At 45.1% G+C, this 18,619-nt stretch overlaps 1 protein-coding gene across 1 annotated transcript; it reads right to left on the reverse strand.

The window, feature by feature from the left end:
- Positions 1 to 3,074: 3,074 nt before the first annotated feature.
- Positions 3,075 to 18,006, reverse strand: KIAA1462 (KIAA1462 ortholog). Its single transcript, XM_015408111.1, has 3 exons — positions 17,651 to 18,006; positions 8,283 to 11,998; positions 3,075 to 3,331 (listed from the first exon to the last, which is right to left on the reverse strand). The coding sequence occupies exons 1-3, from the start codon at positions 17,950 to 17,952 to the stop codon at positions 3,297 to 3,299; spliced, it is 4,053 nt and encodes a 1,350-aa protein (XP_015263597.1). The 5' UTR covers positions 17,953 to 18,006; the 3' UTR covers positions 3,075 to 3,296.
- Between the last annotated feature and the right edge of the window lie 613 nt (positions 18,007 to 18,619).

Genomic DNA, 18,619 nt, shown 5'->3' on the forward strand with positions numbered 1-18,619 from the left:
CTCATATGGCAGTCCTTGTGTGACCCACTCCTGCTACCTGGGCCAGTCGGCCCCATAAGGCTTCTCCCACCGGCAGCCCCTCCGGGCAAGCCAGCCCATGGCTGCTGCTTTGCCTCTTGGCTGCACCGGGCCATCGTCATGCCCAGGTTTGGCCCTGCCAGCCAGATCATGAGGAAGCTGCTGGCACTGCTGCACCCAAAGGGCATGGCCCCACTGAAAAGCTGGAATTGACTATAGGCAGCTTAGAAAATGTAGCTGTTAGTGTTATGTTAATTTGTAGTAATCCCGTGTACCTTTTACCCTTAGAAATAAAGGTTTTTAAAAGCAAAGAAATCTCTTCTTTCCAATAGAGCAAGATCCATTGATAGTCTGAGTATTAAACACTTTTGACTATTTTACAACATCATCAACATTGTTAAAGATACTGATCTGTTTCTTTAGGAAATTTATATGCCGCTTCTCCAGAGTCCTGCTCAAGGCAGCTTGGAAGTCAAACGGTGCTATGAAATTCTTTAAAAAATCATAAACTCCTGATATAAAAACAAAGCAAGCTAGTAAAAACAAGATAGTTGTCATTAATTATCACTTCAAAAAGGATGTGGGCAAAATCGGCAGGGTGCAGAGGAGAGCAACAAGGATGATCAGGGGCCTGGAGACCAAGCCCTATGAGGAAAGGCAGAGGGAAATGGGAATGTTCAGTCTGGAGAAGAGGAGGTTGAGGGGGGGACACAATTGCTCTCTTTAGGTATTTGGAGGGCTGTCAGAGGAGGGCAGGGAGCTGTTCCTCTTGGCAGCAGAGGATAGGACTCACAATAATGGGTTTAAATTAAGGGCAGGAAGGTACCCGCTAGGCCTTAGGAAAAGCATTTTTTATAGTAAGAGTTGTCCAACAGTGGAATCACCTGCGTAGGGAGGTGGTGAGCTCTCCCTCACCAGCAGTCTTTAAGCAGTGGCTGGATAAACTCTTGTCAGGGATGCTCTAGGCGGATCCATCATTGAGCAGCGGGTGGACTAGATGACCTATTCGGCCCCTTCCAACTCTGTGATTCTCTTCATTCTATGATTCAGACACCATCTAGGTCTTGGACTCTAGGATACTGAAGTTCTGAAAAACCAAATGGGAGTGACAGAGACCACCTTGCAACTATAGAAGAAAGGAAACACATAGATTCCAATAAAGCAAGCCATACAGCTTTATTTAAACATGTAACAAACTTTAAATATTTAATAAAGATTCTGTGTAACAGAATCACGTGTTACAGATAAGCAGTTATGGCTGCCAAAAGCACATTAGGTGGACAGTTTAATATTTGGCCAAATTGTGGGAACGCTGCAACATTTAAGATAAAGGAAACTTGAAATGCTTAACAGATAATAACATGGCTTTAGAGAAGAGAACCAACATATAAAAAAGCCAATATAAGCAGACACAAATAGATGTTCAGATGGGTGTTAGCAAACAAAACACAGAAGCATAGACATTAAAAGATCTATATAAATAAGTGTGGTGCACGTTAAAATGATATAAATCCTAGAAGAACATACACAGTCTTCTACACACTTGGAATATTTTGAAAAAGTGTTTTTTTAAAAAGGTGACAATATGGCTTCTTCTCTGTATGGTTGCAGGAGTGAATCAGACATGGCATCCTGGTCTTAAAACAAATCAGCATATGACAAAAACCCAAAACAGCGACAGCCCAATCCCTATAAACTGCTGAGTCAAGGCAGCTGCTTGTAAGATCTGGCTTAATAGTCTCCACGTGGACACGGTTGCTTCAGCTGCAGGAAAGACCCTGGGGAACCAGGACTGGAGGGCCCCTCAGCTCCTGCACAGCACCAAAATGCCAGCCAAAAGCTATCAAGTCGCTGAGAGCAGGGGCATGTGCTCCTATGTGCTGTACGATGAAAGGCAGGTGTAGCTCTAGTAGCAAGAGATGGGACAGAACTGGGAAGGAGCCAACCAAGTGGGCCTCCTGCTCCCTTGACAAGTTTGCACTGCTGCAAGCCATCATTTGCACTATCCACAAAATGAAGCCATTCCAGGAGCTTTGGGCACAAGTGATCATCCACACCTGCTTTTTTTTTTTGGTAATTCTAGTCTGTGGAATGTTCTGGTTGGAAGACCACGCCGGATCATTTTCAGCCGTGTCCCTACCTGAAAAGCAGTGATCCAACGAAGAAAACGAAAATCTGCATAAATACACAGGTGTTTTTAGAGAAAGGGATTTATATGCACACACACACACGTATGCACATGTGCACACTCCTTTTGCACGAAAACAAAAAGTGGCCGTGGTTGACAGGCGGGTAACGTGGGATGTGCCCGCGGGTGCACCTATGAATCCTTCCGCCTCTCTGAAAGCCGCAGTTGCTTAGAAAATAGACAAGGTACATCTTTCAACTTGGTCAACGGTTAACAATTGCTTACACAGTAGAAAAATAGATCCCGTTGTCCAAAAAAAGAGAGATTTGTTCTGTTCTGCTGTGTCAAATGCGCGATTTGGTCACATAAGGAATTTTCAGCTATGAAATGAAAATTGGGGGGGAGGAGACGACGGACGGACACAGAACCAACACATTACTGAGTGCAAAAAAGGAGGCAGGACGGCATCAGGATTGTTTTGAAACGGCAACTCTACAGCAGTGTCTGTCCCAATGATAATTAGTATGACGGCACGGCCTTTTCCCTGCTGGAGCTTAAAGCCTGTACGTCCTTTGCGAATGGCAAGCGAGGAGCTTAAATCAAAGGCCCTTTTTCCAGTCGAGTTTCCAATCCGTCATCTTACCCACTGGCATGCGTTCGCTAGAGCTGAAAGCACGGCAGCACTGGATGCTGCTTACTGCCAGTATTAAACAAAGCTCAGAGTTCAGAGGTTCAGATGGTTAGCTTAGAAAATTCACATTCTTTCAAAAATCATTTTGCTAATCTCCTCTGTTTACACTTCACACAGAGAGAAATAAGTCAACCCGCCCCCCCCAAAATCCAGTTTACCATCCTGGCTGAACATTGTTAAAATGACCAGTCCATGCCAAGTGGAGGCATTAAGTCTTAATACCTGGGGGGGGGGGGGGAGAGAAGAAAGACAGATGGTTCCAAAGCGAGAGGATTTTAAAACATTTTTCTCCCTTCTCTTCTGTGCAAGCTCCATAAAGCAGTGGAAATAAGAAGCACTTATTTGTCCTCTGGCTTTGTCAGTGCACCCGAGAGCATTCAAGCAAAAGCCATTCCCGTATGATGGAAACCAGCAAAATGCTCCAAGGAGGGTGGAAATCTCTTGTGCTGGTCTTTCACATCACACCCTTTCCACTCTGGTGGGATCATAGGCATCTGGAAAACAGGAAAGGCGGTCATTATTATTAGCCACAAATGATTTATATTACCATCTCCTTGCTCGGTAGTGTGTATGCAGGTTCTTTTCAGTTTACAGGGGACTGTTCATTAGATACTAGGCACAGGACTGCAGCTTTGCACAGCATTTTTAACAGGTCAAGAGCTCAAGTGCTCATTCTCAACAACTGTCTATCTCACAGGTCATTAATAATCCCCTTTCACAGGCAGCTCACCAGGGCTGAATGGTTTGTCTGAGGATACCCAATGAGTTACATCCTATGGTAGGATATAAACCCAATCACAGAAAGGGTCTCAATATTGTTAATACTGTACTAGGATATCCAGTTCATACTTCATTGGGGTTAGTGAAAACCCATCACTCATTGGGTCCTGGAAAAGCAGAGAAATCCCCTCATCCAACAGAAACGTTGAGACGTACAATGAAATGGGAAAAGCTAACAGATGCATTACAGAATACAGTTAATAAATGCTGCCTTCCATGTCCAAAGCAAGTGCTTCTTGTGTGTATGAAAGCTTTAAGGATCAGCCTTTTGGGGGAAAGTAGACTGAAGACACCAGCCAAATACTGCACTGGTTGCCATGTGGGTCTGAAAATATAAAAGGGTTCAGAGAATACTTTACTAATGATCATACATAGATAAATTGTTTTAGAATGTTATAAAATTCTTCTTCGAGCAGGCCAGGTGTCAACTCTGGGCTTTAATCTACCTACCTATTTAAGGCCCTAACTCTGTGATAGTCACTCAGTGGCTCAAGAGCCCCATGTGGCTCTTTGACATGTCACTAGTGGCTCTTCTGAGCACTTGTTCCCAAATGGGGCACCCACCACCACATTGAGAAAGGCCACTGCCACAGGGCTTCCGGTCGGTAGGTGGTTCCCACCTTTAAACAGCTGCTGCTGCTGCAAGGACCGGAGGTTGGGTAAGCTGCAAGCCTCCCTAAGGTGCAGGTCTCACGCCAGGGATGAAAGTATTTATTTATGTAGGATATTTCTATGCTGCCTCTTCAGCCCTAGCAGCGATGGGGAAACGATGCATGCTTGTCCATGTGCAGAAAACACCTCGGTTATCTTTTCTCTTCCCTTCTCACTACCTACACAGTTATTTTGATCTCGGATCCAACCGATGGGTAGAAACAGCAAGCTTGACATTCCACCTCCCACGCTGTCTTTTTAGGGCCCATGTACATATTGATGCTGAAAGTCAAGAGCACCATATTGCAAGTGGCTCTGCACTCCCACTGACAGCAGGGCAGTCATGTGTGCCCTTGTGCATGAACTGGCAGTGGAGTGATCCCGCCAACATGCAACCCGGCCCCTGAAAAGGAAAGCTCTTTCTCTGTTGTATGGGGGAGTTATCCTCAGCAAGACAATTGCAAGACAGAAACCGGGGGGGGGGGGGCAGGATTGAGATAACTATGTAAACTGTTTAACACAGTCAGGGTAGGACAGGCTGTCACTGGCGAAACCTTGCCCTGAGGAAAGACAGGGAAGAATTGGACGGGGGGAGGGGGGTCATGAAAGTACCAAGATCTAGTGGGAAAGTTGGGGGGGGGGAGAATCCTGCTTCGCAATACTATCCAAGCTGTGGCAAACAATCTTGTGTGGATATGGCCAGGATCTTGCTTTACTGAGAGAACAGGAGGCAAAAACAGTTAATGGGCAGATGGAGATGTTTCTACTTATATTTCCTCTTGGAAGGCTAGGTGAAGCAGGATCTGTCCTAAACCTTGTCTTCGGGATTGGGAAGGAGTTTCCCTAGACATAGAGCAGAAAGTGGGGGATGTCTTCCTTTTAGCACATGGGTTGGCTCACATGCTTGACTCCTATGTAGAGGACACCCTCTATGCAATGCAATGCTCTCTAGTTATAGCACACAGAATTTCAGTCCTAATGCAGAAATGCCACTGACCCATTAAGGCTCTTGGGTCCAATTCTTAACGGACCAAAAGGTAGATGGGCTGTGCATTCTGGCCTTCTCCTTCTGTAGGATTCAGTGTTAGTATCTAAGCAACAAGCTCAGTACTTTGGAAGAAACCTTTATATTTCTGTTGAAAGTCTGTTCTTGGTTGAGAAGGTCAGAGTGAAGTTCAGCTTCCTCAAAGCTGGAGAAGGTTCTACTAAAGCTGTTTTAGATGGAGCCAGCAGGCACACAGTATGCGGCGCAGGCCACTGTACCAGGAGTCCCTGCCCCACCTACAGACACATCAAGGACCTTGGCTTGAGCCCATCCATTCTCTCATCTGCATGTGGAAACTAATCACTAAAAATCCAACTCTGCCTCTGAAGACAAGGGTCATGACGTAGAGGTGGGCAATGGTAAATCACCTCTGAACGTCTCTTGCTTTGAAAACCTTACGGGGGTTGCCTGAAGCCAGCTGCGGCCTGAGATGGCACTTTCCTCCTCCACTACCACCTCAGAAGGCACATGAACCTGCCAACCACAGAACACAACGTCACTCAAGGCTTTTTTTTTACTGGATCAAACTTTAGCCCTGATAGAGGCTCACTGGAAAAACCTACATAAAATCCTAAAAGTTCCAAAAGATTATGTCTAACCGTAGCAGATAAATTCAGGTGGGTAACTGTGTTGGTCTGTAGCAGTAGAACAAAGTTTGAGTCTAGGGGGCACCTTTGAGACCAACAAAGTTTAATTCTCGGTAAAAGCTCTTCTGTGCATGCACACCTCATCTGATGACGCCACTGGACTCAAACTCTGTTCTGTAGCAGACAAAGAACACCCTACTCTTACAGTTTAAGAGGCCCCTCTTTGGTCATTTGTGACACACTGAAACCTGATTTGCCCACTGGAGAAAAACCATGAACACCAGGGGGCTGTTAAGTTCCATGATTTGCATCTTGTCTGCTGATAAGGAACAGCTCCGAAGATCTGGCAAATTCTTAAGACCACAGGCTATGTAAACAGGCACAGAGTTTCCTGAATATGGCTCTTCTCTGAGGCCAACTCTCTCATTTTACAATTATAGGCACTTCTTAGAGTTAACTTAGAAGTTACTTTGTAAATGACAGCTCTCTTTGAAGAAGAGGCACCAATGAGGGCAAGACGCCGGGTGGGGGGTGGCAGAATTCCCACCCGGTATTTCAGATGTGATTTTTGAGTCCAAAGCCACTATGTAATTGGCTATTCTTGAGGCACAAAAAAAAGGTAATTACAGTAAATAGCTTTTAAATATACACTGTTCTGTAGCAGGACTTTGAACCTTGCTCTGAAATCTTCCCTCCTTTCTGCCATTCAAATCCCTCACCACTGCTCAAGCCCCAACCGGCAGCCCATCTTTGAAGGATGGGAGAACTTTTATAGAAAAAGATCCCACTGTCTAAGGACTGAGTCCTGTATTCTGCCACAAAGATCTGCTCATAGAGCTGCTACTGTAAACTTTGTGGCTGAAGAACTGGGGTGGTCTCAGGGCAAAACTACATTGGACAGAGGCACACCAGATGTGTAATTCAGCTCTAGAAAGCAACTGGGAGTCTGGTCACAGCATGGGGTGTGGGGTAAACTCTCCTCCACTGCCCTGTTTCCCCAACTGGAAAAAAAGTCCTTTCCAGTGACAAGCAGCCAAGTCAGGAGCAGCATTTTCAATTAGGGGAAATCTGCAAGGAGAAAGAGCCAGTTTGGTGCAGTGGTTAAATGTGCAGACTCTAATCTGGGAGAACCAGGTTTGATTCCCCACTCCTTCACTCGCAGCTGCTGGATGACCTTGGGCAAGCCATAGTTCTGATAAGAGCTATCCTTTTTTTTTAATATATACGATAACCTGATTTATCCTGATTCTTTGAATAGTACACTATGGGCTTTTGACTCCATCTCTGCTATCAAAGTAAGCTCAATTGACTTATTATACCCGGCTATACAATGCTGGAAACGTCATGCCAGATCTTTACTACCCAAAATATCAAGATACTCTAATTTTCTGAACCAGAGGTGGTTTTTACCCGGAAAGGAACCTAACTTGTTTATACTAGATGGAAGCTTAAAAACTTATCTCGGTTCATAGATATAGCCAACAAAAAGGGTATTCGTGCTAAATTGGAGCTTGAACGGAAACTAGGTTCTACTATACCATGGTTCTTTTACCTACAGAAGAGCTGTCCTTGAAGGGCAGTTCTTGAAAGAGCTCTCTCAGCCCCACCTACCTCACGGGGTGTCTGTTGTGGGGAGGGGGAGGGAAAGGAGTTTGTAAGCCGCTCTGAGACTCCAAGCGAAGGGCGGGGTATAAATCCAATCATCATAATCTCCACCTCCCCCCTCTTCTTCTTCTTCCCAGTACCAGACCAAAGCCAATTCACCCCACCCCAATTACATATCTGGATTTCCAGCCACTGAACTTCAGGGTCACATGCAGCAGAGCCATTGTACTGATCAGCTCTATGAGTGGCCACCAGGTTCACTCTTGGTTCTGTAGCTCGTCCTTATTGGTCATGTTTCCTGTAAGGGCTTGGAGGGTCACGCTCCCCACCCAGATGTCCCCAATAGGGGTTTAGCCTCCCTCTCGCACGCCCTAAAACCAGCCACATGAGGGGGCTGTAACTTCCAGTTTTTGCATAAAACACTGCCAATCCTATTTATCTTTCCAGGTTGTGCAAAGGAGAGGTGTGTGTGTGCGTGCATGCGTGTGCAGTCATGGCAATGTGGCATGCAAAACACGAGTGCTTCAAATAAACACACGGAAGTCTCTTACAATCCAGTGCACCAGGTTTTACAAGGGTGAAAATTCCAGCCACCACAATGATTGCTTTTTCTCTCCCCCCCCCTGCGATTTAATAGCAGCTGCAGCGTACCCAAGAGGAGAAAGATTTGGGAGATGGAGAGAACCTTTCCTTTGAAGGACCCTCCAGAGGAAGCAGATACTCATCTCCCATCAAAGCACTAAAGCACACAACCCCCTGGGGAAATTCAGATCTTACCTAAACAAAATAAATCTCTTCCCGTCTTCCTGTCACTTATGTTGTCCGAGAGTCCATTTTCAGCCAGTGAGATTATGCGCTTGGAAACAGAGCTTCCATGTGACATCTTGCGGGCTACTTCGCTACTACCAAAGGAGGTACCACTCCCTCTTTCTTCCACCTTCCTTGTCTGTTTATCTTCATCTCCGTCTTCAACAGAATCTGCATTTTTGATGCTCAGACGCCTCATGCGGGAAACAGAGTCAACCTCTTTCATCCTCACCAAGCGATCCATGGCGGCTCGGCTAGGCAGCGATGCCAGTTTACCTTGCAAGGTCTCAATCACCTTTGAAGTGCTTCTGGCTTTTTTTTCCACTCCTGAGAGGACCAAATTTCTCTCAGAAAATGGAAGTACAACGGACTCGGGAAGGGGGAGTTGGTCTTCTCCTTGCCTATCAAGACCTCTGTGAGACTCACAATGGTGTTTACCTACTGCAGCTTCTTGATCAGATTTCTGGTCTTCAGCAGAACCCGACAGGACGTTTCTGTCTCCAACAAAAAGGGCACTTTCTGTCCAGCCACACTTCCTCCTTCCCTCATAAGCGGTGGCTTCGGCCTGCCTCTTGCTACCCAGTGCCCTCTCTGCTGACAATTCAAGGCTCTGAGGAACATTATCAGAGTGAAAATGTTCATCCTGAAGAGCACTGCTATCAGGCACAAGTGACTCCACAGCTACATCTATACCCAAAATCCTGGCAGCTCTTTCCTGAAGTGACTCATTTGGGGGAATCTCTGCAACTTCAGGCGTCCCATAACCAAGCTCCACAGTGCCAGGCGCATGGCCATTTCCAAGCCCTACAGATCTCAAATCTGGCTCGGACAGACCATGATTCCTGTTTGTTAGAGACAAGCGTACTCCAGACCCTCTCTCTAAAGCTAGGTTATTCCAGGGCACTGTATTATTCCTAATCCCATCAAAATGAACCACATCATCTCTGTGGTTTTTAACTTGAGCTGTTTCCCTGAAGCCGATTCCATTGAACGGATTGACATGATTCCCATCACTGTAGTGACCATCCAACGGAACTTTTTTAACTGGGCAGGGACTAACTGCCTGGTTCATTATCCTTCCCCCAACTTCCTGTTTTCTTGGTTCTGCCGTGACATACCCGTTTCCTGGCCTAGCTGATTCACCGGCCTCTTTTACCTGTGAACAGCTTTGAGATCTACCATAAATACGGACGTCCCTATCTATGACCCTGGCTCTCGAACTTTCAGACTGACTCAAATGTTCAGCTTTGCTTGTCTCTCTGACCTGCTGAAATACAGGAGCAACTAGCGTATCAGTCTCTGACTGCACAGCGGGTCTGCAGTCCCGGCTCATTCCCTCAATTCTACAGGCCCCAGCCTCTTGACTTCCTTCCTTCTCCTCGCTTCTCTTCCTCTTGTCCTCATTTTCCACACCATCTTCACTACTTTCTTCCTGCTCTTGAAGCTCCTTGTTAAAACTTTCCAATTCGCTTATCACGTCCCAAGGGCGTCGGCCAACAGGCTTCAGAAGGAACTGCCCGAAAAGCTCCTTGTTACTGCAGGCGGCAGTGGCTTCCTCCCTGAGAAGAGAACTGGTTTCTCTGTCCTCCCCAGATAGTCCTGAGCATGACTCACAAGGTGGGTTCTTCTGACATGCCTTTGGGGCAACTACTGCAGTCCTAGAACACACTTTATTGCTGGAGGTGTCAAGGTACCCTTCACTTTTCACCCTGTATGCATTCTGCCAACATTTTCTGTCATCAGCAGGTAACGCAGTCAACATTATGGGTTCTGTAACGGATACTGTGTTTCTTAACACCTGGGTAGATGGCCTCTTGGTTAGTCCAGTGGGTTCAAAGCCATGGGAAAGCTGCAAGTGTTTTGGTTCTTCTGCGAAGCTGGTCTGTGTTTGCTGGTCTTTGTAGTGGTCACCTGGCCACGAGCCAGAATACTGAAGCTCCTTGTGCTTTGCAGGCTGCAAGAGTCTGAGGTCATTCGTTTGTTTGAACTCCGGTCTCCACAACTCTTGTTTTTGTAGCTCGTTCTTACCGGTCATGTTTCCTGTAAGGGCTTGGAGCTCCAAGTCCGTGGAAGAGGTACTTAGGAGACTTTGTTCCTGCAGAACCCCGCTGTTATCAAATCCATTCTTCTCAACGGCACCCTGTGTTAAGTTGTTGTTCCTATCAGTATCTGGCAGGTTGAGTTCTGATTTAACTGGGACGGAGACCAAGCAAAATATAGTCTCGTTCATTTTTTTCTTTGAACTCCTCTTGCTCTGGACCTCTGTTCCAGGTTCAAATGTTTTTACTTTAGTAACCGTCTCATGGGGCGGTTCTCTAGGGGGGCTTTGTGCAAGCAGCCTGCTTTTGGAATATCTGTGACTTGTGTCATCACCTGCGTCATAACAGTCTCTTTGGATGGGTAAGGCACAATTGTCTTGATCTACGTTAGGCTCTGCTAGCCATCTGCTACTGCTTACAGAGCCACCAGAGACCTGGTCGCATTTCACGGCAGTACTAGCGAGTAAGCCTGACGTACCCAAAAAGGCACTGTTGTACTCAGGTTCCAGAGCACTCTCTTGAAAGGCACAGGGACTTTTTCTGTTGGCATCTCCAGTCACTTTGCTCTCCTGGGAACTATCTGCATGCACTATTTTAATGTGTCTTATTCGAGGGTCATCGAAAGGAATGTACTGGACCGAGGAAAGGTGGCTCTCCACAAGCTTACGATGCCTCTTCTTGTCATGAGGAATCTGTTCGTCTTTACAGTACTGTTCTCTATTCCCCAAGTTACTAACAGAGGGCTGATAACCAAGGATGGCTCTTTCCGTTGGATCCTGCAACCTGTTATTAAAGCACACGTCATACTCAGGCACTTCGCTGGGCAAATGCTGATTCGCACTTTGCTGAGCCGGAGATTTGTAACATGGGGGAGGGATGTACACAGGGGGCTCGAGACTGGGGTCTTGAGCAGAGCCGTCCTGACTGTGCTCGTTACCTTTGGTCAAATAAGAGGGGGCTTCCTCTTTCTGTTGGCCATCCTGAAGCAAGTTCGTTTCCAGCACCCCCCTGGTTTGCCGATGAAGTTCATACGAAGGAGGTTTAAGCGGTCGGCCGTACTTGGGCTTGGGCAAAGGGAGAAAAAGAGCGGCTGGCTCAGAGTGCTTGGAGGTTTCCTGGGCCAACCCGGTTTTGGGACGAGATGCAGTTTTCGTTCCACTCGACGAGTGACTGTTCACCAAGGAGGGCATTTCAACATACCTCAGGCTCTCTGGTGAAAGAACTCTTGGCAAAGACTGAGATTTCCCTTTGTTGCGGGAAGCAATGGTGGCTTCTCCACCGTGCCTGACGGAGTATGGCTCCTGAAGCAACCTCTCTCTGTCACCATCAGACATGAGCCTTCCCAACTTGGTTGGCAAGTCCCAGCCTTCTGTTCTTAGACTATGCCATCTGTAGTCATCATGGGGTTTCAATTTCTCCTGCAAGCCAGTTCGCCTCATTCTCTCTGTCCCTCCTCCTACCTCCCATTGGCCATCTTTATCATGCCCATATAAGGCACGGGGTGCTGCTATTCCTTTCATTTCAGAGTCCCCTCGGTCAGTATAGCCAAACAATGAACTAAAATCTTGGCCTCTTCTTCTCCAGTAGGCAAGATCTTTATCTGTCTTTGGGTGCAAAGAAGAAACTAGCTGAGGTTGGTCATAAAACCTACAAAAAAGAAGGAAAGAAAGATATCACTGAATAGGTTCTTATAGACACATGCATTTTCTTTCCTGCTTAGTAATAAGAGGTCAATAGTAAATCAAAGCCACTAACACTACTTCCATGCAAAGATCTCAGCAGAAGTTACCCGTATGAACTTCCCATAAGGAGACATGCAACAGCTCTGGCTATAGCTGTACTTAATTAACAATACAGTAACTTTATTTAATGCAATGCATATGTGTTAGAAATGTTTTGTAGCAAAGGCATATGAACAGAGCATTATTAACATCACTCAGGGGATTCCACGGGTATGCAGAAAAATAGATAACCAAAGAGAAAAATCAAAAGCAACCTGCTGAGAACGGAGCATCGTCTTGGAAGCAGGGAATATTGAGGGCAGGTGAGAGTCAGATAAGGGGGAGGGATGTGAGAGAGAGAAGAAGAAAATGCCTGCTCACGCCTCAGAGAATTACAGAAGGGGAGATTCAGTTGTGTTTATTTCCCACTGATTTCTTTCCCTGACTCGACCTGGAAGTCCCATATTGGCCCAATCTCATCAGGTTTTGGAAGCTCAGCAGGGATGGCCCTGGATAGTACTTGGATGGGAGACTATGAAATAATTGCTGTGGACTGCTATGCAAAGGCAGGTGATGTTTGTCTCTCGCCTAGAAAACAGTACAAGGGTGGCCGTAAGTTGGCAGCAACTTGATAGCACTTTCCACTACTAGTTTATTCCGCTTGCCCCTAGCTGCAGGGACTCTCAGCTTGTTCCTTCCAACAGCAAAATTCACTGTTGAGTCCCTGTCGGGAAGACCACAAGACTTGAAGGCAGCATGGTATAAACCCATCTCATCAGATTGGATGGCAAGGAGGGTTGGTACTTGGACAGGTGACCACCAAGGAAGACTGCAGAAGAAGGAAATGGCAAATCACCTCTTTTATCTCTCACTTGCCTTGAAAGTCCCTCACTGGGGTCGCCATAAGTCTGTTGGGGCCACGATTGACTGCCCCAAGCTGCTGATGGTACACTCTTGTCTCAGATCCACACTTGCCTCTGCGTACTGGGTAAAATGACCCCCCCCCCCCAAAGGAATCTCTAGAAGGTAAATCTCTGGATGGCAAGCAAATACATCTTTGTTTATTATTAAGTCCCCATGTGAGAAGAAAAATCAACCTTGACAGAAGTAGATACTGGGTAAAATGACACCCTCTAGAAGTTAAATCTCTGGATGGCAAGCAAATTCATCTTTGTTTATTATAAGTCCCCATGTGAGAGAGAAGAAAAATCAACCTTGACAGAAGTAGCACATGGATGCAGATCAAAAGAATCCTGTTCAATCCTCATGTGTTTAGTTTGCTGCTGCGCCCTGCGCATAAGAAGAGCAATCAGACCAAAGGTCTATATAGTCCAAGATCTTGCATGGCACAGCAGCCAACAAAATGACTCCAGGAAGTGACGTCTACAAGCAGTGTTTCTGGTATGCCAAAGGGAATATGGAGTGCTAGGTAGGAAGCTAAGAACTTTATCCTCCTAAAGAGAGAAACACACACACACCCCTACCAGTAATTCATATTCTGTGCCTTATTCAATCATTTCTATTTATGGACATGGATTCATCCTATCAAGTAAAACCATTCAGAAGAAACTGGGACTTTATATTTCATCAAAAAGATTAAAACAAATAATCTGGTCAAACAACACTGTCCAGCATTAAAAATTACTTCCTCCCAGGGCATCAAAATGGGAAAAAAAATGGATAATACTGTCAGCATTTTGAGACTAGTGTCTCCGTGTCACTTTCATTGTTGGGAAGAAGGCAGCACAGAAATCCCCTGCTCAAGGAGGCCAAACAACACAGCATGGAAAGGGGAATGCCTTCCTTCTGCACAGCCTACCCAGTCACACTACGGGAGGGCTTTCCTGACTGAAACACAGAGAACAAAGGAATCACATTTTGAAGATTTATCTTTGTATAAAACAGCCCTTATGTCAGAAGCAGTCTTCCCTCTAAGCTGAGGTAGTGTGAGCTAGCTCACAGTTTTTTAGCTTCCGGCTCACACATTTTTGTCTCCGCTCAGGAAGGATGGCTCCAGAGTGAACTAATTTCTGCAGCAGCCATATCGCTCGCTCACAGCTTCAATGCCAGCAGCTCACAAAGTTGAATTTTTGCTCACAAGACTCCACAGCTTAGAGGGAGCACTGCTCAGACGTTACCTAAAAATGACACGGTCAAGTTGCCATGCAAGAGCAATACATGGTTTGGCCAGGTGATAACAAAAGTGATAATGGATTAGGGCCGCATGAATATTTCTGTTCATGTGACTGTGACCCGAGTTGGTTGTTCTGTAGCCCTTTTGGGGTTGGGTTGGAAGCAGTGTTCCCTCTAAGCTGAGTTAGTGTGAGCTAGCTCACATTTTTTTAGCCTCCAGCTCACACATTTTTGTCTCAGCTCAGGAAGGATGGCTCCAGAGCAAACTAGGTTATGCAGCAGCCAAATCACTCGCTCACAACTTTAATGCCAGTAGCTCACAAAGTACAATTTTTGCTTACAAGACTCCACAGCTTAGGGGGAACATTGGTTGGAAGTGTGGTAAAATCCTTCTTGCCACTTAGCTAAAGAGTGCAGGAAGCTAGGAAGGCAAAGTTATGCACACACTGAGACTTTGTTCAATCACTTACATAGGCAATGAGAAACCTGACAGGATGGAGGCTCCAGCGTGTACTTATCTGCACCCAATTTACTGCATGAAACACTCATTATATGGGAAGGGTCAATATAAGTCTGCACAAGCAGGTGTTTGCACAATGGCACCTACCACACAGGATGTTACCTGCACATGTGAGGGAAGAAAGTGTGCCCTTTCACCATTTGAAGACCATCCCAATCCAGGAAAGGGCTTGTATCAAACCTACGCTACATCACCACCTAGTTTTTTGGGTTTTTTAAGCCTCTTACCAGAGGAATATGGAAACTAGAGATATGAGGGTCGGGGGAGATCCTGAAATATTAGGGAATCCCCTCCTCCTTTTTTTCCCTTGAGGCCTTTCCCACCATTTGTCCAATGGAAAAATTTGGAAAATTAGGGGGAATACTGAAAAGGAACGCCTGTGAACTACCTTCCATTTAAAAAGGAATAAAATTCTTCTTAAGTTTTTCATGTTCAAAATATATGGCATGATCAAGTCTGAGAACTTTCTTAAATTTTCCCATGGAAAAATTGGGAAATCTGGAGAAGTACTGAAAAAAAACCCCTCTTGTACTATAGACATACACAATATTTTTAAGGATATTTGTTGTTTAAATGTAAACCATTTTGGCAAAATTTATGTGTTTAATGATAATCCATTACTAAAGAGTGTAGTAATATAAGGTTTAGTTTAACTTCCAGACAAGCTGGTGGTCTTACCGATTGTGACTGTGACAGAGTTTCTGTCCAAATAATACACTTTTTTTTTGTTTACTACATATTTTGTTTTCCACCTTCAACCTTCATTTTCCCTACCTCCCCAGATAGCAAAAATTAAACATACTTGTGCTATGGTAGTAGAGGATACGGCAGTTTGCAATGCTTTCTCAAGTACCAGGTATACTTGCATTTTACTTCTCTAACAGAAACCAAAGCCCTGTAATCACTCATTATGACCAGACAGTATATGACCTCAGTCCTCCTGATAGGTGTGGTTGCCATTTTGTGTGAACACAGCAATGCGTGTATTTTTTAGCTTTGGTAGACAAGAACATGTATCCTAAAAAATCTGGGCTTCCAATCATGCATACGTGACAGAGCATTCCAACGGCATAAAAGAGGAGATAATCCTACACACTGCTGCCAAAATCATAACAACTGAATGAGGCTCAAGGAAAGAAGAGAGTAGGGAGCAGTGTCTGCATTTAACCGAGAACAACTTGTGGTCACAGCATTGTCTTCTAAAACAATCTATGTCATTTCCTTTTGCTCATGTTTAGCAGACCGGTGGTTGCAGGAACCTGATTACAGAGCATGTCTCTTTGAAAGTACCCAAAACTTCCTGTCCAGATTGTTTCAGTTCAAGAGTGCACACACAATCAGCTGCAGGGCAGTAAAACTGCAGCAACACATTTCATGATCTGACAACAATGGCTCTGGATGGTTTTGATGATCCTAACCCATTTCATTTTATTTATGGTGCTTCCCTTAGGATGCTAAGAATACCTGGGAATCCCCCAAAATATCTGCGATCCAGGAACTGAACAGACTGTAACTAACACTGCTTCATCATCATCATCATCATCACAACTATATCCTCATACAGCCTACCTCCGATCATTTTTTTTTGGGGGGGGGGATGTTCTCTTGTAGTTGCAGCATTTCACTGTTGGTTACTCCACCCACCCCTTCCAAAAAAGAAATTGGTATCTTTTAAAACTTTACACAGGCATCACTGTGTGATTTACAAAGCAATCACTGGAAAAATTCTGGACATACTCCGATGTCTAGCATTATCTATATACTAATAGTGAAGCCGGCCAAATGTTTGGATACTTAAACCTGGTAACTGGAGCTCTGAATGGGCAAGGCAGATCTTTCTACAAACCTGAAAGGGGCCCTAGGTTTTTTTGGGGGGGGGAACCCTGAAATCCTAAAAAAAAAGAGGGGACTTTTTAAAAACCCCAAATGATAAACAGAATGCCTGTAGCACACACACACACACCCAAATCTCCAGGAATTTCCCAACTTGGAGCTGACAACCCTAACTGATCTCGGTAGTTGGGAGATCCATTTTGATTCCAAGATATCTCCAGGTTAGCAACCCTAGATAAAGAGAAAGCAGAAAAAGGGGAGAAACTACGGGGTTCTCAGGAAAGGGATCAGGAAAGGGGAAGAGGAAATAGTGGGGAGGGGGAAATGAGATGCCTCCTGCAAGTCCTGGTGGGTTCCCACTTGTTATAAATAATAATGAAAAGCTTTCGGCAGCAGGCACAGTTCTATAGGGTTTATGACTCTAGCAGCTGGTCATTATGTGCCTGATCAATTCTCTTCCCCAACCAATTCCAGCAACCTGTATCTTCTCACCTCCATGGTGCTACTTGCCCGTCATGCCAGACATCTCCAGCTTAGAAAACCCAATTTGGGAAAGGGTCAAACCTTCAAGAAATATCCTCAGAATATTTTTATTGAGATACTATCACGCTTGTCCTGGAGAGAAAGCAGCATGGTATAACCTCACCTCGTCAGATCTCAGAAGTCGAGCAGGGTTGCTACTTGGAAGGGAGACCACCAAGGAAGACTCTGCAGAGGAAGGCAATGGCAAACCACCACTGCTTCTCATTGGCCTCAAAAAACCCTTGCTGGGGTCACAATAGGTCAGCTGAGACTTGACAACACTTTACACTTACACACACATACACACCATGTTTGTCCCAGGCTAATTATCACGGACTGGTAATTTTAAACAGTTAGGAAACTGATTAAGAGATGCTTCAGGTTGTTCTGGATTTCTTCTTTGTATTTTGATTCAAGCTACATACAAAGATGGCATTCAGACAAAGGACAGTGTATCGTTGGAAAGGGCGGATGTCAGAATGTGGTCACAAGCAAAACAAACAAACAAACAAAAAGAATGGTGGAGAGCTAAACACAGACTTCAGACAGTGTCTGCAAATCAACACTTACCTCCCCCCTTCTGGAGCATGAGTATTGGCCAAGCTCCGAAAGTCCTTCTGATAACCAGGACCAGGCTGCTGCCCTTGGCTGATGTAACTACTTTCATTGTCATTCAGGTGGCTTTTCGTGGCAGTTTTCTTCACACAAGCATAGGCTCCAGAGTTGGTTGGTAATCCATTCAGTGTTCCATGAGCTGGCCTCCTCTCTGCAACTTCATGTTGATATCCATCACATCTGTTCTCATAGGAACTGGCAGGAGTTTTAGATAATTTGTATCCATGAGAAATCAGGAGGTCCTCAACACTGAACATGTTGCAGGGGCTTCATTAACTCCTGTGACCCCAGAAGTTCTCTTGATCTGGGGCCATCACTGAAAGAAGTAAAAGGGCTTCGTAAGTAAGGAAAAACTTATTTCTTCACCTGGTAAACCTCCATCTGACCATTTAAAAATGTATTAATTGTATGCAGACATTTCAGAGAACCATAGCAGACCTTGCATTACACTTATAGTACAGTGACTTTATTTTATTTAGATGTTTATACTCTGCTTTCCTCCCTCGTAAAGACCTAAAGTAGTTTACAATATCATCCCCCCTTCCTCCATTTTATCCTTACAACTACCAGCCAGTAAGGTAAGTTAGGCTGAGACAGAGAGAAAAAGTGACTGGCCCAAGTATGATTTATGGCCAAGTGGGGATCTGAACCTTGGCCTCACAGACCCCAGCCTACCACTCTAACCATCACATCATGCTGATGTACTTTACAATCTTTATTTTGTTCATCTTTACAAGTTTCACCTGAACAAGTTGCTCACTACTATTGCATACATTGTGAATTTTGGCTCGGAGGGAGCCAATACAAGGCACAGAAAAGAATTTAACCTAGATCATATGGAAAAGGTATGTCTCACTACATATCATGGTTTGTGTTTGGAGCCATTTACATGCTCAGTGAAAAATACTTAATGTTGTACATGTC

Source organism: Gekko japonicus, unplaced genomic scaffold (assembly GCF_001447785.1).
Source record: "Gekko japonicus isolate JY-2015 unplaced genomic scaffold, Gekko_japonicus_V1.1 scaffold87, whole genome shotgun sequence".
Classification (NCBI taxonomy): Eukaryota; Metazoa; Chordata; class Lepidosauria; order Squamata; family Gekkonidae; genus Gekko; species Gekko japonicus.

Excerpts from the sequence above, each read along its gene's own strand:
- KIAA1462 (XM_015408111.1), bottom strand. The coding sequence starts at position 17,952 with ATGTTCAGTGTTGAGGACCTCCTGATTTCTCATGGATACAAATTATCT. Across the intron at positions 11,999-17,650 it reads CATGCTCCAGAAGGGGGGAG|GTTTTATGACCAACCTCAGC; the intron begins GTAAGTGTTGAT and ends TCTTTTTTGTAG. Across the intron at positions 3,332-8,282 it reads AAGAGATTTATTTTGTTTAG|ATGCCTATGATCCCACCAGA; the intron begins GTAAGATCTGAA and ends CCTGTTTTCCAG.